This window comes from Anolis carolinensis, chromosome 4 (assembly GCF_035594765.1).
Source record: "Anolis carolinensis isolate JA03-04 chromosome 4, rAnoCar3.1.pri, whole genome shotgun sequence".
NCBI classification, from domain to species: Eukaryota; Metazoa; Chordata; class Lepidosauria; order Squamata; family Dactyloidae; genus Anolis; species Anolis carolinensis.
In genome coordinates, this window is record NC_085844.1 from 13,061,819 (window position 1) to 13,085,614 (window position 23,796).

The 23,796-nt window shown below is 40.0% G+C and overlaps 1 protein-coding gene across 10 annotated transcripts in view; it reads left to right on the forward strand.

Moving 5' to 3' along the window:
- The window catches only part of st3gal1 (ST3 beta-galactoside alpha-2,3-sialyltransferase 1), a 148,782-nt gene that overhangs the window by 11,744 nt on the left and 113,242 nt on the right, over positions 1–23,796 (forward strand). For 3 of the 10 annotated variants that reach the window (XM_062980007.1, XM_062980008.1, XM_062980009.1), the window contains one exon: positions 34–12,945. The exons of 6 other annotated variants lie outside the window; for them this stretch is intronic. In XM_062980007.1, coding sequence (XP_062836077.1) covers positions 3,651–4,826 — 1,176 coding nt within the window. In that variant the 5' untranslated portion in view covers positions 34–3,650 and the 3' untranslated portion in view covers positions 4,827–12,945. Of the gene's footprint in view, positions 1–33; positions 12,946–23,796 lie in introns of those variants that run through there. One more of the 10 variants, XM_062980011.1, reaches the window with a different exon arrangement.

Consider the following 23,796-nt stretch of genomic DNA (forward strand, 5'->3'; position numbering starts at 1 on the left):
CTTGAGTCTGGTCTTCGTCAATTGTTTCTTTAGCTGTGCTGGTTGAGTTTGACAGGAGTTGCAGTCCCAAGCACCATGGGGTCTCTGGCAGGAGAAAGGCTGCAACATACAAAAAGATCTGGAGTGCAAGGCCCTGTTGTTGGATTACAACTCTTATTGTTGGCTGTGATGGCTAGGGACTGAAGAGAGTTTAAATCGAATGATATTTGAATCATGACATTCTCCACACGTGCTGTAAGGTATGTCAATTTTAGACTAGAATCAAGATAGAGGATCCATGCTAATAGCTATTCTTGGCCAAGTCATTCACTCTCAGCCTAGTGCTGCCTGTTGTATTAATAAAATAAAGTTTGAAAAATCATGTAGAGTCACCTTGGAGTTTGTTTTAAGGGACAAAACAAACCCATAAATTAAAAATATTGTACTGGATTCATAGCAAAGCAGGATTTGAATTGATGGGGCTTTCTAGTTCATGGTTGTTAGCTCATTTTCTCACAGAAGGCTCCAATTCTGCCTGGAGGCTCTGTTTGCTATCTATGCAAACTATGTTAAACAGCTGACATTAATGCAGCGGGGGACATTTGTAATGCAAATTGGCATTCTAACACCCGTTGCCATTATCTATTGGAGCAAATTCACTGTGGACAGTTAAAAATTTAATGTTTCCCTCTTGGATTTGTTTTTGTTTTTTTTGTGACAGCTCCTTTAAAAAGGCCAAGAGTTGCTCACATCATCTAGTTTCACTTCTTTTTTTGGTATACATGTAACCCTGCCTTGCTGCCAGTAATGTTCCCATTTTATATGATATAATTATAACATTAGCCTCACTGTTGAAAAACACCTTGATAATGTGCAGACCATCCTTTCATACTTGTAACTAGCCTCTGCATGTTCAGGGTTATGGATAATGGCAAAAGGTATAATGGCTTAAGGAAAGAACTTTGGTATATGTGTTGTCAAAGGCTTTAATGTCTGGAATCAAAGGATTGCTGTGAGTTTTCTGGACTGTATGGCCATGTTCCAGAAGCATACTCTTTGTAGCATAGTAATAATAATAATAATAATAATAATAATAATAATAATAACTTTATTTTTATACCCCACCCCATCTCCCCGAAGGGACTTGGGGCGGCTTACATGGGGCCTTGCCCGATAAAACAATCAAATATCAAAACACAGCAATAAAACAATTATCCAATAAAAACATCAATTACAGTAAAAACAATCGTTAAAATCGACATAAAACATACAATATTAATACAGGAGACTAATTCATTGAACCCAGGCAAAGTGCAGAATGTGCCGAAATGGGCCGAAATGGGGAAGGTAATTTCACAGTAGAAATGGACAAAATGCAATAGTCTCTATGTCTCTGCAGCATAGAAAGAAGGTTAGGGAGCACATTAGATGTGCTTTCCTGATCAGTAGTTTTTCCAGTCTCCGTGTGTCTTGGAATAGTTTCTCCCCGTAGAGATGTTCAATGTGTTGCCGAAAGCATTCATGGCCGGAATCATTGGGTTGCTGTGAGTTTTCTGGGCTATATGGCCATGATCCAGAAGCATTCCCTCCTAGGGATCCCTTCTAAGACTCTTAAGGTAATAAGATTTTTGCATAAAATCTGGAACCATCTTTCAAAGGAGAGATTTGCTGGTTGAGTCCCTTGCCAGCCACAATGCCACTGAAAGCTGAAAATATGGTAAGGTAAAGGTAAAGGTTTCCCCTGATGTTAAGTCCAGTCGTGTCCGACTCTGGGGGTTGGTGCTCATCTCCATTTCTAAGCTGAAGAGCCGGCGTTGTCCGTAGACACCTCCAGGTCATGTGGCCGGCATGACTGCATGGAGCGCCCTTACCTTCCCGCCGGAGCGGTACCTGTTGATCTACTCACATTGGCATGTTTTCGAACTGCTAGGTTGGCAGAAGCTGGAGCAACAGCGGGTGCTCACTCCGCTCCCGGGGTTTGAACCTGGGACCTTTTGGTCCACAAGTTCAGCAGCTCAGTGCTTTAACACACTTCGCCACCGGGTCTCCGGTACGTAATTAAAATATCTTCCTGTTCACTTTCTGTCCCTGGAGGGGAGAGAAGTCAAAGAGAAGGCTCTCACTTTGGAGTGCAGGCTGTCTGTGCTGTAGGAAACTTGGCTCTGAGTTTGTGTCCCTCTTCTGCTGACAGAAGCACACCCAAGTTCTGATGCTTTTCTCTACCGAGAAAGGCATTTGTCTCCTTCCTCTGCCAAGAGAAGTGCATCTAAACTTCTGGTGCTTCATTCTACTAAGAAAGGAGTTCATCTCCCTCTTCTGCAGAGAGAAGTGCATCCAATTTTCCGATGCTTTTCTCTAACAAGAAAGATATTAATTTCTTTCCTCTTCCAAAAGAAGCACACTGAAACTTCTGAAACTATTTCTACCAAGAAAGGAGTTTGTTTCGTTTCTCTGCAACTAAAGCTTCTGTTCTTTCTCCAACAAGGAAGGGGTTTGTCTCATTTCTCTGGTGAGAGAAGCACAGTCAAATCTCATTGCTTCTCTCCATCAAGCAAAAAGTTTGCCTCCTTCTTTTGCTCAGAGAAGAGCAGCTGAGCTCTGCTGCTCTTGTTGACAGAAGAAGGAGATGGACTCTTTCTTCAGCCGAGAGAAGTACAACTGGAGTCCTCTCCAAATGTTATACCCGGGGAGAGGACTGCCTTTGGGAGCTGCCCTTCTGTTCATCTGTGGAAACTTTGAAACTACATAACATAATGTAGCCTTCTGTACCCTGCCATGTCTTCTTTTCTAAGCTGGCATGCAGTCAGTGCCCATCTATAAGCTAGTACATGTTGTTGACAAATAAGTATGCTCATGGAAAGTGTGTGTGTCTTATGTGCATAATGAAATAACCTCTTTCTACTATTTATGGAAATGTACTAGCTCATCAGACTTACACCCACTGGGTCAGTATCAGTTATAACTTCTAAATCAGAACAGATTCAAATGATTTTATTTGTAAGGTACCAGACCAGTTCTTCACAGTGGGGTGTCAAATTATACAAATTTTACTCTCTTGACCAGTGTGTAAAAGACCTCTGATTACTCAAAACAGCTCTGCTGGCTGGCTCCCTGTAGATATAGAGGCAGAGGTGAAATGTACCTTTGCTGCCTGTATTGCCACAGAGGAAGCTCTCAGATAAGCTCTAGTTCGTCACTGACCACATGTGCTTCCAATGTTCTGCCAATACTTTTATAGTGGCCCACTTTGGTTCTCCTCTGTGAGAAGTCCACTGCCCTTGACCCTTCTTCATTCTGGAGGTTGGCCAGAACATCAATAGGTTCACCTATGGTCATCAGAAAGCTCAAGAGCCATTAGGAATCCATCCAGAGTCATGAAGTTTCTAAGGCAACTTAAAATAACATGAGCTTTTGCACCAGCTGGGTCAGAAGGGCATTCTATAATTGGATTTCATAGTCAGAAGACCCTCTACCTGTTCCATCATAATGTATTGATTTTAGTGGTATGACACAGATGGGGCCACTGCCTGACAGATCTTAAACCTCAGGCACATATCCAGAGGGACCATATTTCCCTCAGGTACCATATTTATTCAATAGTAAGATGCCATTGATTGCAAAGTAGCACCACCACCAACAGAAAGACATAAGATACACCTGTTCTAAGACACATGGATGATAAGAGCCAGGGGGTTTTTGCCCTACCCAATCTAAGATTATATTACGAGGCGAGTAATCTTATATGGATTAAGGACTGGATACAATTAAAAAAGAAAAAGATACTAAATCTAGAAGGATTTGACTTGCGCACAGGTTGGCATTCATACCTGTGGTATGACAAAACTAAAATAGAAAAAAAATTCCATAATCATTTGATAAGATCGGCCCTATTAAAAACATGGGATAAATACAAAACTAGAATGTACTGTAAAACACCAGGATGGCTATCGCCCCTGGAAGCCTCACAAAGAAGACTACTGGGGTGGTCAAATTGGCCAAAATATGAAGATCTAATAAAAAAACAGGGCTCGGAAAATCTATTAAAAACGCAACAAGAAATAAAAATAAAATATACAAACATATCGTGGTTACAATATGGACAATTAAAAGAATTTTTAAAAAAAGATAAAGCATTGGGATTCATGGAAAAAAATAATAGATGGGATAGAATCTTAGAAACGGATAGAAAAACAATTTCGAAGATCTACAAAGTACTTTTAGAATGGGATACAGAGACAGAAACTGTTAAAGAATGTATGACTAAATGGGCGAAAAACATTGGGAGGGCAATTCATATGGACAAATGGGAGGCATGTTGGAACAGAAAATTAAATCTAACATACTCCTATGATTTAAAAGAAAATTGGATGAAAATGCTATATAGATGGCATATAACACCAAAAAAATTAGGTTTGATAAATAAAAGCATGAACACAAAATGTTGGAAGTGCGGAGAGGAAGAGGGCACATTTTTCCATATTTGGTGGAAATGCAGGAAAGCTAAAAAATTTTGGTCAACTATTCATGAAAGCCTCCAAAAGATCATAGAAAAAAGATTCAATAAATTACCAGAAACATACTTATTAGGAATTTCAAACTTCCCCCCGGGATCAAATGAAGAAAAAATAGTGACATACTTGACAACAGCTGCTAGAATCACTTATGGAAGATATTGGAGACAAAAAGAAATACCTAGCGAAATAGAGTGGCTAATTAAAGTTTCAGAGATAAAAAACTCAGATAGATTAACCTTTTTAATGGCTAAACAACAGGGTAAACCAAGAAAAGAGACAAATTGGCAACAAGTAGAGAAATACATAAATAGAAAGGAGAAAAGGAAAAAATAGGTCAAATAATAATAATAATAATAATAAATTTTTCAAATAAAAACCATAGGATATATCACTAAGAGAAATATAAATAAGTAAAGTAACAGATATATATATAGATAAAGTATTGGTAGAAATAGGGGATAGGCTCAAATAGATTAATATATTAGGAAACAAGAGGAAGCGAATGAAGACGGCGAAAGAAGAAAGGAGAGTGACATAAATGAAGAAGAACCCATCGGGAAAGCTGGGAAGTCCAAGATAATTTTTTTTTTAATACTTTACTCTATTCTCGTTTTCGTTGGCTTTTTATTTATTTATTTATTTATTTTTCTTTTCTTCTTTTTTCTCTCTCTCCTTCTTTCTTCTTTCCCATTCCTTTTTTTATTATTTACTTCTTTTCACTCATTTTTTTCTATTCGTTTTATCAAAAATGAATGAAAATTCTTAATAAAGATTATTTTAAATAACTACCTTGAAGTCAGATTGGAAATATATCGGCAGCCAATGCAATTATCTTATATACTCAAATATAAGCCAACCCGAATATAAGCCGAGGCACCTAATTTTACCACAAAAAAACCTGGGAAAACATTGACTCCAGTATAAGCCGAGGGTGGTAAATTTCAGAAATAAAAATAGATACCAATAAAATTACATTAATTGAGGCATCAGTAGGTTAAATGTTTTTGAATATTTACATAAAGCTCAAATTTAAGATAAGACTGTCCAACTCTGATTAAATCATTATTCTCATCTTCTTCAATGTAAATGTGCTTATGTGTCCTTTTAATAATAATAGAGTAAAATAATATATATCATAATAATAATAATAAATACAGAAAAATAATACACGTAATAATAGAGTAAAATAATAAATGCAATAATAATAAGATCGAAGTGAAATAATAAATGTATTATTAATAATAATAGAGTAAAATAAATGTAATAGTAGCAACAATAATAGAGAAAACTAATAAATGTAATAATACCAATAATAATAGAGAAAAATAATAAATGTACCATATATTCTCGAGTATAAGCTGACCCAAATATAAGCCTTCTTCAAGGGCGCAAACACACATATAGTATGTTACAGTAGTCTAACTGGGAGGTTACCAGTGCAGGGATTATTGTAGCTAGGTTATTAATGTTCAGGAAAATTTGAAATGGGATTCTCTTCATTCAGTGTTTTGGGGTAATGAAAAAATTGATAGCAGTAAAAGCTTTTTGAATGCCACCCATTTACCAAAAAAACCCTGTTAGCAACAACCTGCAGTGTTTACAGCGGACTCTGCAGAAAACATTTCAGCTGTACTCTACAAAAAGTAAAATCAGCCTTTTAAGCAAGCCTTGCAAATGCTGATTTATTATTAGTGAATGTTTGATTTTATACCCATTTTATATGCCTATATATCTGGGGACCATTAAATGTATAGGGCAGAAAAAGTTTGTGAGTGGAAAAGTTTAAGAAGCTCTGTTTTAAGTGATATCTGTATGCTACAAAGTTTGAATCTGTCACAAGGTATTAGACTTATGATTATGTTTTGTTATTCTCACTGCATGAATTCATTAGTTTACTAAATACTAGAATATGTTATCAGCAGCAGTTTTCTGAAAGGACAGTGCTAATAATCTCGCTGTCATTCCAAGTACACCCAGCATTTAATTTTCCTCTGACTAAAGTTTACATTCCACTGCCAATCAGAGGTGCTACGTACACACTTGGAGAATTATGTCATCCTCTTTGGATTTTGGTCAAATTGATTCACCACCTCTATTAACTCCTTTAATGTTGATACTAAACTCTGGAGCAGTTTTACCATCCCACTAACATGGAGGATGAGATAATATTCCTGCATTCTGTAAAGGGTACATTTTCCATTTTTGGTGACCTTCAGGCAAATCATTCACAGAGTTTTCTGAGGCAGAGAGTGTGTGATTTGCCCAAGGTCACCCAATAGCTGTCCATGGCAGTGCAAGGAATCAAAGCCTGGTCTCCAGAGTCAGATAGTACGCATCATGTTGGCTGTTGTAGCAAACCTTTAGGGACGGCAAAACTCTTCCTTGTTTTTTTTTCTGTGACAGATTTACACTCCTACCCTTTTGAAAACCGCCAGCATCTGTTGCTGCTCTACTCTTTGCATATCTTTTCAATATAGATTTGTTTGCATAGGTTTCCGGAGAAATAGACACCCACAGACCTAAACACCCACAAGAAGAACAGCACGTTTTAACTGACAGCAAAGCAAACAACTCCGTAGTCCTCTTGCTTCTTTTCTGGGGCTCATCTTAATTCACCAATTAAGGCAGGAATTTGCTGACAGATTGGGCTCCTGTCTCTCACCGAGCAGATGGTCTCTTCAGTCTTTGGTAGTTGCTGATAAATTAATAAAGGTGCTTCTCAGGTTTTCTGTTGCCGGTCTGCATCACTCTCCGGTCATAACAACTTGGCTGTGGATATTGTAGCCACGGGATCCCATCACTTCGTAGAACAGGACATTTGGGCACAGTTGTATGTCTTGATCAGAGAGGGAAGCAGGTTAGAGGAGCCAAAGATGATTGTGTGTGATGTCACATTATTAAGTTTATTCACACCCTGCATAGAATATGTGCCAAGGAAATCTTGCAGCATGGTAGGCATATCTATTCTTTTAGGTAAAGGTAAAGGTTTCCCCTTGACATTAAGTCTAGTCATGTCTGACTCTGGGGATGCTGCTCATCTCCATTTCTAAGCCAAAGAGCCGGCGTTGTCCATAAACACCTCCAAGTTCATAAGGCCAGCATGACTGCATGGAACGCCGTTACCTTCCCGCAGAAGCGGTACCTATTGATCTACTCACATTTGCATGTTTTTGAACTGCTAGGTTGGCAGAAGCTGGAGCAACAGCAGGCGCTCACTCCGTTCCCAGGATTTGAACCACTGACCTTTCAGTCAGCAAGTTCAGCAGCTCAGTGGTTTAACTTGCTTCGCCACCGAGGGCTCATGTATTCTTTTATGCGATAGTAAATGCTGCAAAAGAATGGCAAAACTCATGGGTTCTTCATGTATTCAGTGAAATGGACTATAGAGTAAAATGCATTGTATTAAATCTTGCCACAAGGTTCTTTGTTATTGTGGCAAGACTCTGTTGTAACTGATTTACACTGCTACCCTTTTGAGAAAGGCAGGGTTCTGTTGAACTTTTTAGCAAAGTTTTTTTTTTCATCCCATCACTCTTGGCTGGATGTGGAAGGGGTGGCAGAGTGCTTGACACTGCCTTCAATGGCATAGCCACCTTTGTATCTGTCCAGTATGGTTGATGAATAACCTGTCCCCATTTTACACATGTAGAGACTGAGGTAGAAGGAAAGAAAGAGGGAGGAAGATCATAGCAACAGGCAGCTTTTGAGCCAGGAATTTCCTGATTCATAGATTACAGGATGTTAGTATTGTTGAGTTGGAAGGACCCCAAAAGTAATTTAGTCCAGTCCCTACTGATGGAGCAAATCCATAGTCAGAGCATCTCCATCTACCTGCAGTTTATGAGCCTGATCTGCATCACTGGATTGTGTGGGTGTGCAGGTGGTGTGGACTTCACTGGGTTATTTATTTCGTGTCAAAAGCATTGTGCAACAAATACATTTCAAATAATAGGAAAAAAAGAAAAAAAGGAAAAAAAAGAAATCACAAGCAACTAAATAGTTTTGGACCAAAAGCGGGCAACAGCAACCGCATTGTCTGTAGCTTTAAACAACTCCTCCTCCGTGCATGAGGCAGGGCATTGTGGGCAAGCATACATGTGCTGAGTTGTTTGTTCAGCTCCACAGTCACACAAGGTGGAGGATTCCTCCAGGTAGTGCCACCTTGCCAGGTTGTCTTTTGATCTGCCCACTCTGCTTCTGAATCTGTTTAAGGACTTCCAAGTTGCCCATTCTTGGTTTGCCCCAGGAGGAAGACCCTCTTGGGGGGCCATCCAGTTAGAATTGCCAAGTTTAGCTGCCCAGAGGGACACCCTTGCTGCTGCTGGAGGAACATCAAGAGGAGTGGTGGTTCTCATGAAGCCCTTCCTTGATTTGAGTCTGGTGGGAGGAGGCTGATAGTCATACAGTGGTTGGCTTTCACAGTGTTCGACCTTATTTCTCTCACCGTTGGCAGCAACTTCCCGTCGCACGTCAGGAGGGGCAATGCCAGCTAACTTGTAGAGTTTATCAACAGGTGTAGGTTTAAGGCATCCCGTGATGATTCTGCATGTTTCATTCAGTGCTATGTCCACCTGCTTTGCATGGGCAGACTTGTGCCAAACAGGACAGGCATACTCTGCAGTTGAGAAAGACAAGGCCAGGGCTGATGTTCTTACTACTTGTGGGTCTGCACCCCATGCGCTGCCAGTCAGTTTCCACAGGATGTTGTTGCGTGCAGCTACTTTGTGCTTGGTGTTCATGCAGTGTTTCCTATATGTTAGTGTTCGGTCTAAGGTGACACCAAGGTATTTAGGATGGAAACAGTGTTCGAGCTCTTGGCCTTCCCAAGTAACTTTCAGTTTCCTGTTGGCTTCGCGGTTACGTAGGTGGAAAGCACACACTTGTGTCTTGGCAGGGTTCGGCTTCAGGTGGTTCTCCTTGTAGTAGCTGGAGAGATCTTTCAAGGCATTGGTGAGTTGCTTTTCAACTGTTTCAAAATCTTTTGCTTGTGTTGTAAGGCCAAGGTCATCAGCATATATAAAGCTCTTTGTGAGTGGTGGTAGTGGCTGATCGTTCGTGAAGATGTTAAATAAGGTCGGTGCAAGAACGCTGCCTTGGGGTAAACCATTCTTTTGCCTCCTCCATCTGCTTTTCTGGCCCTGAAACTCCACATAGAGGCTGCGGTTTTCTAGGAGGGTCTGGACAGTTTTTGTAAAGTCAAAGTCCCGGGTGATATGGTAGACTTTATGCAGCATTTTTCTATGTTGCACCGTGTCATAGGCTGCCGTAAGGTCCACAAAAACTGTTCCTGTAAGGCAGCCTTTCTCATAGCCTTCCTCGATATGCTCAGTCAGATGAAGAATTTGACCTGTACAGTTTTTCCCTGGTCTGAAACCTGCTTGTTGTGCAATAAGCTTGGGTTCGATAACAGGTCCTAGTCGATTTAATAGCATCCTCTCATAGACTTTATATAGATGACATAAGAGGGAGATTGGTCAGTAGTTCCTGGCATTGGAGGCATCTTTACCAGGTTTTAAGATGGCAATGATCTTAGTTTTCCTCCATGCTCTGGGAATCTGTTTGTGTGCCAGGCATTGATTGTAGAATTTCAAAAGCCAGTTTTCAGCTTTGGGGCCCAAGTGTTTGATTTGCTCCATCATCAGGTCATCTAGGCCAGGTGCTTTACCAGTCTTACATCGCTTGATGGCTTCTCTGAGTTCTTTCAGGTTTAGAGGAGAAGACAACTGGTGGGTTTCAAGTTCTGGCACCCTGTTGATTTTCATCTTTATTCTGCTGCAGTTGGTTTTCCCATTCTGAATTAGCTGGTGAGCTATGTGATTTGGTGTCATGTTCGCATGTCCAGGGTTGACCAGAGGGTCACTATCCAGGCGTCTCAGCAATTGCCAGGCTTTTCGGCTACTCTTGGACATGTCCAGGTTCTCAAGCAGCTCTATCCAACAGTCTTTCTTAGCATTAGCTAAGGCTGTAGATAGTTTTTGGCCTGCTACTATAGTCCCATCACTGTATGGGTTCTCTTGAAATAATCTGAGATATTCTTGTAGCTGATTTGGTGATTCTTCGTTTAGGCCTGGTAGGTAGCTTGTGCGACAGCCTCTAGGGATTGAGAGCCTTGAGGATCTTTTCACAGCTTCTACGAACAGGTCATAATTTTCTATAGAAGGTTCTATATCAGAAATAGCAGCTTCCAAGGTCTCTGTAAACTTTGTCCAGTTAGCTTTATTGAAGTTTTATCTTCTGCGGAATGGGACTTCACTGGGTGACACCATCAGAAGTTCTTGTATCAACCATGGAGATGAGCAGAGTTCAATGGGAAGTTCTCCATTACAGGGAAAGGGCTGGAGAAGGGCATTAGGTCTCTGAAAGTTGTTATACACAAACTCAGGATACAGGAAGGACAGAAGACATTGATACTTGAAGATGGAGTGTCTTCCGTTAAGTAGTCTTGCCTAAAAACCAAGATCTGAAGCAGGGCTCTACTCATCCATGCCTGATCTGGTACAGAGGGAGGTCTGTGGAAGTGACACTATGAGTTACTACACTAGGTGACACCAATCTTAGTGCTGCCACTGATAAGCCACCACCTTCTGAAATATCTGCAATGATGCTCTAGTTCACAAAGAAAGACAAAACATGTTCGAAGACATAGCAAGATATGTCTGTTTCATTTCGACTTTGTGACAGCAGTGAGCAGGTTCAAAAAGCTCCCTGGTGTGTTAGTCTTCCTATGTCCTGATTTACATTTAATCTGATTTCAATCCCATTAACTTCGACATCATAGCAGGGAGGGAGAGGGGAGGAAGAAGTCTAAGCGAGTGAGAATCTGGCTTGAGTTTACTGCTTTGAAAGATAAAACTACTGGGATTGCGTGAAAGCTTGCACCTTGATTTAGTTTTATTTTTCACAGTCATAAAATTGATATGCCCTGGAAGGCCAAACCCCACACATTTTCACATTGGTTGCAATTAGTAGTAGAAAGATATTTCAGCAAGCATTCCTTGAAAGCTGCTCCTATGAGCTGTCTAGCAATTTTATCTATTAAGCGTGAATGTACAAGAGGAATTTTCCATCATGGAGATAATTCATGGATTTGTAGCAAAAAAGAGAGGCAAGGAACAAAACGTTTTTAAGTGAATTGAGCTGTCTATAAAGTACTTGAAACTGCCTTGGTTCATTATTTTTTTCTAAATTGAAATACTCACAGATTTTAAGAGCAGACAAGAAAATACAAAATAGCATGCTTTGTAGATTTCAATTGAAGGATACGATGTTAACAACAACCAAAGGAAGGAAAGGGCGGGGTGGGAAGTGGGGAAATGACAGAAAGGCTGCAACATAGGTCACAGCCCAATTTCAGAAATATGGAAAATATATTCTTGAATGGAAAGCCAGCACAGTATAGTGCAGTGGTTCTCAAACTTTCTAATGCCACGACCCCTTAAGACAGTTCCTCATGTTGTGGTGACCCCCAACCATAAAATTATTTTTGTTGCTATTTCACCTGTAATTTTGCTACTGTTATGAGTCGTAATATAAATATCTGATATGCAGGATGTATTTTTATTCACTGGACCAAACTTGGCACAAATACCCAATATGCCCAAATTTGAATACTGGTGGGGTTGGGGGGGATTGATTTTGCTATTTGGAAGTTGTAGTTGCTGGGATTTGTAGTTCACCTACAATCAAAGAGCATTCTGAACTCCACCAACGCTGGAATTGAACCAAACTTGGCACACAGAACTCCCATGACCAACAGAAAATACTGGAAGGGTTTGGTGGGCATTAACCTTGAGTTTGGGAGTTGTAGTTCATCGACACCCTGAGAGCACTGTGGACTGAAACAATGATGGATCTGGACCAAGCTTGGCATGAATACGCAATATGCCTAAATGTGAACACTGGTGGAGTGCGGGGAAAATAGACTTTGACATTTGGGAGTTGTAGTTGCTGGGATTTATAGTTCATCTACAATCAAAGAGCTCCTTGAACCCCACCAGCGATAGAATTGGCCAAAGGACAGGTGGAGAGAACTTCAGTCTTCTCTGCCAAAGGGATCACAAGACCATCAGAAATATGTGTTTTCTGATGGTCTTTGCAACCCCTCTGAAGCCCCCTTTGAGCATTGGATTTTGATTTTGGAAACTGGATCTCTGCTCAGCCATGAAATGCCACTGGGTGATTTTGGAGTTGTCAGTCACACTCTATCAGCCTCAGAAATGACCAGAAAACCCCATCATAGTCTTGCCTTAGGACTGCAATAAATCGAAACATCTTGAATGCACACAACAATAACTATTCCTAAATTGTTTTGGCTAGGAATAGAAAAAAATATTCCAAAATAGTCAAAAATTCAGTGTTGAGAAACCCTGGAAAGCCAAATTTGGACTGATGATAATCTGCACAGTCCGAGACTTATTTTCATTAAAAAAATTGTATGGGGTTGATCTGCAAAGAAAATTTAAAAAAATGTCCTTTGTGAAGATGAAAATATTGCACAGAATGAATCTCAAATTAAGAACAGACTTCAAAAATGGTGTGGTTTTCCTTTTGCAGCAGGAAGAAAATTGACAAAGAATGAAATCTCTAGCTGAAATTAGAGTAGACCTATTAGCTCTGTTGTTGAACATCTAGGTAAATGCAGCAGAATCAGGGCCTTTCCACATATCTGTATAAAATCCACATTGAACTGGATTATATGGCAGTGTGGACTCAGATAATCCAGTTCAAAGCAGATATTGTCAATTATCTGCCTTGATATTCTGGGTTATATGAGTGTGAGTTACTAGACGATAGGACTGGGGTTATCCTTTCAGAATTAAAACAAAAACTCCATTTCATGGATAAGGTATGTAAGGAATTGAGTGGGAGAGGCCCATGTGTGTTTATACTGTCTGCAAAGGCCATGATCCCATGTTCTTCTAATTTTAGTGGTAGTAAATCTTGCCAAGAAAACCCTGTGATAGGTTCGCCTTAGGGTCACCGTAGGTCAGCAATGGCACATTACAGTAATAGAGGTTATGCTCTTGTATCAGTTACTGCCACTAAGTGAATCTGACTTTTTGTGTTTCTTCAGTTCTTTCTGCTTTGAAGAGAGTTTAATAAGTTTTTGCAGAATACAGGAGAGATTCTCAGTCGTAGGTTCACTAGTTGTGGAAAGCTTTACCTGTTGTAATTAGAGGTAAATGTCCAATGCAGAATGAATGCAGCACTTTAATTGCTGTGGCTCAATGCTATGGAATCCCAGGAGCTGTAATTTTACAAGATCTTTAGCCCTTTCTGCCAAAGAGTCCTGGAACCTCCTCAAATTGCAAATTCCAGGATCCCATAGCATTGAGCCATGGCAGTTAAAGTGATGCCAAACTGCATTGATTCTACAATGCAGAGCCAGATGGAGTTCCTTCACTTCTCTCCATGTTCTTTAGCGACTGTCCTGATACCGGAATCATGGTGCCCAAAAGATAATGGGAAAGGAGAGGAGTGGTAGTTGTAGATAATGTCTTTCTTGTCTCATGTTTAAGCTATACCAGCTTCAAAGAAAACTTGCTTAATAGAGGAAGGAAGTAAAGGATGTTGATAAAACAATACATAGAATGGAGAAAGAAACAGAACAGGATAGCCATGTAGAAATATGTGAAAGGGCGTCATAAGTAAGTGGGGGCAAGTTTGTTATCTGCTGGCCTTGAAACTCGGACTCAGAGCAATGAATTCAAATTACAGAAAAGGAAATTCCACCTGAACATTAGGAAGAACTTACTGACTATAAGAACTGTTCAACAGTGGAACTCTCTGCTTTGGAGTGTGGTGGAAGCTCCTTTCTTGGAAACTTTTAAACAGAGGCTGGGTGGCCGTCTGTTGGAGGTGGTTTGATTGTGCTTTACCTGTATGGTAGAGGGTTGGATTAGATGGCTCATGTGGTCTCTTCCAACTCTATTATTATTCTATGATTCTATGATCCCTCTCTTGCCAGAAGACATGACCACGATCAGTAGCGTAAACAGGTTCATTTTACTCCTCCTCAGTGGCCATGAATTGTATGGTCTGTGGGCATTCCCTTCTGGCCTGCATGTTTGTTTTGCTGGTTGTTTTGACCAGTGATCACAGATAAGAAGCTATCTAAATGCCAGCAATTGAATTTTGGTTTTCAGGCTTATCACAATGTAAAAAAGAGTAAAAAACAAAAGCCTTTTCTGTGTGCAATAAATAAATAAATGATTGGCCCTGCAATAATTCCATTAAGTTAGCAAAGTTGTGGGGTTATTTTTTAATTTAAAGTTTGTCTTCCAAAGCTGGAGAGAGAAACCTGAGAATAAAAAGCCGGAGTTGATTGTAATCGTGTTAAGCGGTTTTCATATCAGAGGAATCTCATGATCTTTTCAGGTCGTACCTGGTATTTGGAAGCAAACAGAGGAAGACTGGAGAAATTGGTACCGGCACAAAAGTTCCTGTTATAGAAGAAAAAATCACTCAAGTGCCTAATTCAGCCCAGAAAAAATGATCATGAGACTGGCTTAAAAATAATGAGATTAAAATAATCCTTTAAAAAAGAGAAGACACAAAGAAACATTGTCTGGTTTCGAAGGCTTGAAGGTCCCAGTAGGATTATATATCCAGATTGTCATGCTTCGTTTTATTTATTTATATGTGCCATTTATATCTATTCTTTCTCCTAATACTTGGACACAGGAATGTAAATGCATTTTTTAAATTTGCTTGGCTGATACAAAGTTTCATCTTACCGTATATACTCCTATCCAAGTTAGCCTCGTGTGTAATTTTAGAGCAGGTTTTGAAGCCAAAATTATGAATTTAATATGACTTGTGGATAAATCACGGGGCATTCCATAGAGAAGGAAAAATGCTAGCTACTCCTGGTTGCTATCATTTCCATTTCCCTGTTCTTGAATTCCAAATGGTCAGAAACAGTGTGGTGTGACAGATAAAATATATGGCCTTTGTGCTTTTTAAAGGTTTTCCCAGGATGGACTCTTGCCTTTGGCCACTGCACAGAGAAGGGGTTGATTTTCCTTTTGATAAGTTATAGTAACAGTACCTTTGGATAAGTCAATTTCAGCGTTTTGGGTCCCTTCTCTGAGTATTTTCTTTTACGTATACAGGGAGTCAGTTTCAATGATCCCTTCCTTCTCTAGAAAAAATAACCTTTGGAACCAAGCAACTTGTGTTAAAGTTGGAAAGCAACACAGATAAATTGAGCTTATATTTTAACCAAATTGCAACTGTTTTTCTCTCCTCTGTTGGCCAATTTCAACTGCTTATCATCACCTTTGTCTGTTTGGTTGCGTGGGGGGAGATCTTTGCAGATGTCAACTGAGTCATGGTCATGATGGATGCATCTTCCAGCAGAAAGCAAACTTGTGTTTGTATTATTTGTGTCAAAATTCTGCTTTAAGAAACAACCATAACACGCCTTTATAAACAAATGTCTCTTTAGCTTTTAAATATCCTTGATTTCAGGATCAATCGTCTGCCTTGGACCCATTCCTCCATATTTGCGTGATATAAAACTTGTACGTTGCAAAGGATGATAGTACACCAGATGCTTCCAAATGATTCATGTGATACAAAACTTGTTGAAACTGTGTGCAATTACGAGTTTGCCTCCTGGGCTCATATTTTGTCGGGGAAAAGTCATCTAATTCTGAATGTTTTTAAAAAGAAGAGGTTGAAATGCTGACACATTTGTCAACCATTCTTTTTAGTACTATTATCTTTTTGGTTCTTAATGCTTGTGAAATGAAGTTTAGAAATTGAATTCTCATTCCTTGAATGGAGACCTGGAGGTTGACTGTTGAGGCAGGCTGAGACAAAACTCTGTTTGAAGCTGGCATGTTGGTTATTTTCCTGCTGAACTGTGGCTCATGAAAAGGATGCATGCATACACTGAATGGAAAAAAATGGGATTCTTCAGGAGAAGTAATATACACCATTATAGCATTGTTGTGGTTGTACTGCAATAGAATTCCAGCCAACATTTGCTCAACAGGCAGCATCCTGTTTCCATACTATCTGAACATCTAAAACAGGTGAGCACAGTGAAGCCCTACAGGTATTGCTTGATTACCAGTCCCATCAACCCTACCCAACATGACCAATAGGGAGGAATTCTGGAAGATGCAATCCAACACCATCTGGTATGGAGGACTACATTTTGTCCACATCAGTAGTTCTCAACCTGTGGGTCCCCAGGTGTTTTGGCCTACAACTCCCAGAAATCCCAGCCAGTTTACCATCTGTTGGGATCTCTGGGAGTTGAAGGACAAAACATCTGGGGACTACTGGTCTACATCTTCTCTAAGGTTGTAATCTATGAATTTGCATAAGGAAGCTGTTATCTATGTAGCTATGAGTTGGCTAGTCTAACAGGTAACTAGTGTTGGTTGTTGTTTCTATTGTTGTGTGCCTTCAAGTCATGTCTGAGTTACGGTGACCATAAATGACCTATCAGTGTGTTTTTCTAGTTCAACTAAGGTCACACAGTTGGTTTCCATGGCCGAATAGGGAACCAAAACCAGTTCTCCAAAGTCATCACTATGTCACATTGACTCTCATAGACAATGGTGTTTGGGTATTTATATATGTGTGTGAAGTAGATTTTGTTCAGCACAGCCCAAGGCAATAATGCCAGCTTCACATACCAGTGAGTCTGTCAGAGCAGACATCTCATGATCCACATGGGAAGTCATGGACATGTTCCAGATATTGTCCCTCTTGTCTGTGGTGACCTGCATCTGGTCTAAGTGAATGGTGTTGGATTCTCTGTGGAAACTTACAAGAGAAATAAATGCAAAGTGGGGGTGGAAAGGGTGGGAAGGAAGGAAGGCCAACAACTTTGTTGGCAATTGCCTCAGTGGTCTTGTCTTGTCTTGTTGGCAGGGGTAAAGTGAGCAGAAGAGTGATCCAATATCATCCCACTGGAAAACCCTCCCTTTTGAAGTGCATAGCAATTCTTTGGGGTAATATTTGTGTGTATGCAAAGTGTATCAATATTTGGCACAAGACAGCTTACAACAGGAGGGAACTGCATTGGACCTCCCCATATGGCACATCCTCACACTCAGAGAAGGATTCCTGGTAACATGCCAAAGAGTTTAATGCAACCAATTCTTCCTTTTTGCATAAAGTAACATCAACTATAGTGACTACATAAAAAGTGGCCATTTTGATCCATAAACTATAAATCTTCCTTATTTCAGTCATAAGTAGTCTTATCTTTTAGTCTTTCAAATCATCACAATGATCTCTACCTTCACCAGTCTTGTGGATACAGCACATTTCAGGATGCCCATCAGGTCATTTTCCAAGCATACACACTTTGTTTTGTGCAGTTTCAGGCTATGAGATCAAGCACATCCTTCACCCACTCTATTGATTCTTAAGATATAGGATATTTAACAAAATAAAAATTGCTCAGGTTGCTAGAGAAGGGCAAGGACTCAATGGCTGCACAATAACAGACAGACAAAACCAGCTTACCTGGTGTAAAATAATGTAGCACGAAGCACTCCACTGGTAAGTGGCAAAAGTCTTTGAAATGAAACTGAATGGGTGTTAAAAGAGTGTTTTGTGGAAAGATATCTCACCTGAAACTCTAACACTGTAAAACTGAATAACACTTAAAACAAGTGTTCTTCTAATCAGAACATGTATAAAGTTCAACCAGGGAGCATTAAAGCACATCCTCTTCCCTAACCCAATCAATCACCTTTTAACCCATTCACCTCTCTCAACAAGATCTTTGCTGGCTGGTGACTGTCTTGGAGAACAGCATTCTTGTTTTTCAACCAGCCATAGGACCATAGCTGGGTGCTTCACTCCAACTACACTGGCTGGCCATGGTGTGTGCAAAAGGTTAAGGATGCTTTTGTGGAGGGTCGGTTGTTTGGTCATTGTGTCAGGTCAATAGACCTCCACAATGACCAAACAACATATCCTGTTTCCCCTAAAATAAGACATCCCCAGAAAATAAGACCTAGTAGAGGTTTTGCTGATTTGCTAAATATAAGGCCTCTCCCGAAAGTAAGACCAAGCAAAGTTTTTGTTTGGAAGCATGCCCAACGAACAGAACACTAGGGTATGCAGGATCGGTAAATGTACGTACCATAAAGTGTTGTACATGGAAATATTGGTAGTAACAAGAAATTCTTGATAGGATTCACAGTTTGTCTGGTTATGTTGGTTTGTGATGACAACTACTGTACAGTATATAATAAATGTTCATTTTTTTGTTCAACAATAAATGTGAATTATTCTTCATGGAAAAATAAGACATCCCCTGAAAGTAAGACCTATAGCATCTTTGGGAGCAAAAATTAATATAAGACACTGTCTTATTTTCAGGGAAACACAGTAGATGTCAGGTGAACATGCATCATTATAAGACATGAGCAGGATACTTTCCAAGATTGTATGGTTAGAAGATACTCCCAAAGATCAGCTAGTCCAACCTAGGAACAGTACAGGAATCCACCTGTTAAAGCCTCCAGGATGGATGACTGCCCATCAGTTTGGAAACCCAGTAGACTCAAGTCAAGGAGGAGCTTCATGAGAACCACCACTCCTCTTGATGTTCCTCCAGCAACAGCAAGGGTGTCCCTCTGGGCAGCTAAACCTGGCAATTCCAACTGGAGGGTCTTCCTCCCAGGGCAAACCAAGAATGGGCAACTTGGAAGTCCCTGAACAGACTCAGAAGCGGAGTGGGCAGATCAAAAGACAACTTGGCAAGATGGCACTACCTGGAGAAATCCTCCACCTTGTGTGACTGTGGAGCTGAACAAACAACTCCGCATATGTATGCTTGCCCACAATGCCCTGCTTCATGCACGGAGGAGGAGTTGTTCAAAGCCACGGACAATGCGGTCGCTGTTGCCCACTTTTGGTCTAAAACTATTTAGCTGCTAGTGATTTCCTTTATTTTACCACTTTTAAACTTATTTATTCTGCAATGCTTTTGACATGAAATAAATAAAGTTTGGAAACTCTAAAGTGATTCTTTCATATTTCTGTTCATTATTGAAATTTCTTTTTCCAAGAAAGATCAGCTTGAGCCTTTTGTTCGCCCATGGTTACACACCCATTAACCCAAGCTTAAGTCTACAGCAGGGGTGTATACACACACACACACACACACACACATGTTGTTAGTGGTGATAAAAGTATTTGCTTATGTTATAACACCAATAAACTATGCATTACAGTTAATAAAGGTGTTTGCTTAGCTGCCAACAAAGGAGTCATGTTTTATATGGAAAGACACTTGGCAAATGATAGAAATGAGTGCTATAGGCTTGATAACAGAGGTGGATGTGCATCACCACCATCAATGTAAGTAATAATTAAAACTTCTATAACAAAAGCACAAATATGGCACTTATCTGTGCCAAGTTAGTGTGGCCTATATGAAAATATTATTTGTAGTTTGGTTTCATGATCTATTTCCATAATTTTCATTGAGAATCTAGATTCTGATGATGACACTTCATCATCATCAGAATCTCAGTGGTCTTATTCGGATTAAGGTACTGCATATCCCATCACCCTTGGCTTGTCCTCCCCTACTGCATTAGGACGTAAAGTGGGGCATTGGGGAGGGTCAAAGATATACATTTCTATATCTAAAAGGGAAGCAGACCAAGTATAACCTTGTGGGATGATTATATCTGAATATTTTCATCAATTCAGCTGGCTTTCTATCTGGTTTGGGTGCAAAAAGTGCCCCAAAGATGCACCAAGGCAAATTAAATCCCTAAAAACGATTAAACAGGCTTTCATATATTCCCCTCTATTTTGTATGTTCAACATGCAAAGGCTTCTACCATACCGATAGGTGCTCATTTCTCTTGGTGTTCTACATAATAATGGGCTTGCAAGATCTTTTTTCATTTGTACCCATGAATCTTTATAGCACTGTCATTAGCTAATGCAAGAGACAATAATTTCCTACAGCTATTTTTAAATCTTAGGTAATCTTTGGAGAATTGACAGCTTTATAAAGTTTCAGTGTAATTGATGATTCTTATGTAACAGTAATAACGTCTTCTGAGGAATGTTCGAACTATGCAAATCACTAACCACATGTTGTAGACGTGACGTTTTTGCCTCAAGTTTTATCTCTTGTTAGAGCCATGTCCAAGATCTAAAGACTGTGGATTGGAGTTTCTCTTTTAAAACCTTACAAAGTTCATCTGAATTTAGTAAATTGAATAATAATAATAATAATAATAATAATAATAATAAAAAACAATAAATCTTGAGCTTCCAGTTACTTTGCACTGAATTCCACCAGACGCTTTTAGACTCCACATCTGGACTCCTTTGAGTTTAAAAACCTTCTGTAGTTCAGCATTTCCAAGGCTTCAATCCACTGTTATGTCCTTAAATCAACTTTTTGATTCCTAATGGAGTTGGAGAAGATTTATATCAGATGTTTTACTCTTTCTACACCACTGGATTTCTTAACTTGTTCCTTGCATAGTAAAGAAAAATACTCCTGCTTCCAATTTGATACTCGGCACAACAGCAGAAAACGGATTGAATTACCCTCTCATTTGTGCTCTGGAAGCCTGTTCCAGGAAACCCCTAGGGTGCGTCTGCACTGTAAAATTAATACAGTTTGAACTGCCATGGCTTAATGTCATTTAATCTTGGGAGTTGTTGGCACCAGCGTTCTTTGGCAAAGAAGGCCAAAGGCCTTGCAAAACTACAATTTCCATGATCCCATAGGATTGATCCATGGCAGTTAAAGTGGTGTCGAACTGCATTAATTCCAAAGTGTAGATCCACCTTAGAAATCTGTGTGTGCAATATACCACCATGGATTCTCATACTACCCAGGCCCCTTCTACACTGTCATATAAAACCAGACTATCTGCTTTGAACTGGATTATACAATAGTGTAGACTCATATAATTGTGTTAGAAGTGACTTGAGAACATACTACAAGTCGCTTCTGGTGTGAGAGAATTGGTTGTCTACAGAGATGTTGCCCAGGGGACTCCCGGATGTGTTACTAATTTTCTGGGAGGCTTCTCCCATGTCCCCGTAAGCTAGAGCTGACAGATGGGAGCTCACTCCATCTCGTGGATTTGAACCGTCAGCAGTCCAGCTGGCACAAGGGTTTAACTCAGTGGTTCCCAAACTTATTTGGCCTATCACCCGCTTTCCAGAAAAAATATTACTCAGCACCCTGGAAATTAATTTTTTAAAACTTTTAATAGCAATTAAACAGAAAGATATATGTACCTGTGGCCGTCACCACTCCCCTGGATTGCTGCAGTGCCCACCAGGGGGCGGTAGCTCCCACTTTGGCAATCACTGGTTTAACTCATTGCGCCACTGGGGTTCTTATGGAACTAAGGGTGCTAAACCATAATTTGTTAAAAATGCTAATATTTTTTATTCTGTGTCAAACAGAAGTTGACTGTAGAATCACACTGAATGTGGAGGACCGTCTGTGTCTGGATCTACACTGCCATATAATCCAGTTTCTGAATCCAGATTATCTGTTTTGAACTGGATTATATGAGTCTAAACAGCCATATAATCTAGTTCAAAGCAGATAATCTGGATTCAGAAACTGGATTATATGACAGTGTAGATGGGGCCTGTATTTTATACAAGTGGAAGGAAAAACTGCCAATGGAAAAGAGAGAGAGGGTTAGGTAAAGGTAAAGGTTTTCCCGTGACATTAAGACTAGTCATGTCTGACTCTGGGGGGGCGGGTGCTCATCTCCATTTCTAAACCCAAGAGCCAACATTGTCCATTAACGCCTCCAAGGTCATGTGGCCAGCATGACTGCATGGAGCACTATTTACTTTCCCGCCGAAGCGGTACCTATTGATCTATTCCCATTTGCCTGTTTTCGAACTGCTAGGTTGGCAGGAGCTGGAGCTAACAGCAGGGAGCTCACCCTGCTCCTCGGATTTGAACTTCTGACCTTTTGGCAAGTTCAGCAGGGTTGGGGAGATATAATTTCATCTGTACCATATATGTTTATTAGATAATGGTTTTAAATGAAATTTTCTATTTCCTGTTCTGCTTCTATGTGTTTCAGTTTCTTTGTTCTTAAAACCTTACTTCACTTTGCTTGGGCCCCAAGGATGCCTTTTTAATTCTTTAAATAAAATGCCTAAAATGAGGTTGGGGGCTGGATGCACTCTGTTTGATCTAAACGTATCTGATTTTTCGGTGGCTGTCAGTGTGTTTGCTGCCAGCCCTGTTTGACTTCCCTCCATGGCAAATCACTCTTCTCCCTTAAGTGCTTTTTTGTTTGTTTGTTCCATAGATCTGTTTTCGATAGTATTAAGGGAGAGAAATTAAATTAAAAGAATGGGATTTTTAATTCCACATCACACAGACACACAAGCCAGGGGAATAGGAACAGAGCTGCTAGTAAACTAACTACTTTTGAAGTTGCCAGTTACTTTATGCGTGCTGTTTTAACACTAAGTTCTGTTTTGACTGCCTTTTTCTTCCAAGGAGGAAGAAACATCTACCTGAAACTATCAGACAAATGTAAATGTGGCATCTAGAGTCAGGGTGTGTTGTTTTCAAGCAAGGGAAATCACTGTGTGGTCGAAGGCTTTCATGGCCGGAATCACTGGGTTGATGTGAATTTTCCAGGCTGTATGGCCATGTTACAGAAGCATTCTCTCCTGACCCTTTTCCCACATCTGTGGCAGGCATCTTCAGAGGTTATGAAGTCAGTTGGAAACTAGGCAAGTGGGGTTTATATACAGTAGAGTCTCACTTATCCAAGCTAAACGGGCCGGCAGAACCTTGGATAAGCGAATAACTTGGATAATAAGGAGGGATTAAGGAAAAGCCTATTAAACACCAAATTAGGTTATGATTTTACAAATTAAGCACCAAAACATCCTGTTATACAACAAATTGGACAGAAAAGGTAGTTCAATACGCAGTAATGTTATGATGTAATTACTGTATTTATGAATTTAGCATCAAAATATCATGATATATTCAAAACATTGACTACAAAAATGGCTTGGATTATCCAGAGGCTTGGATAAGCGAGGCTTGGATTAGTGAGACTCTACTGTATATTGTATGTGGAATGATGTCCAGGGTGGGAGAAAGAACTTTTGCCTGTTTGAGGCAAGTGTGAATGTTTCCAGGCAAAAAACAATCAGGGCCATCTAACACCTCCCAACAAAGGATTCCCTCAAGCAGGAAGCAGCCAGGCTCTGAATCTGCAAGGCCATTGAATGCTAATCAAGTTGAGCAATTGCAATATTCACACATACCTCAAACAGACAAGAGTTCTTTCTC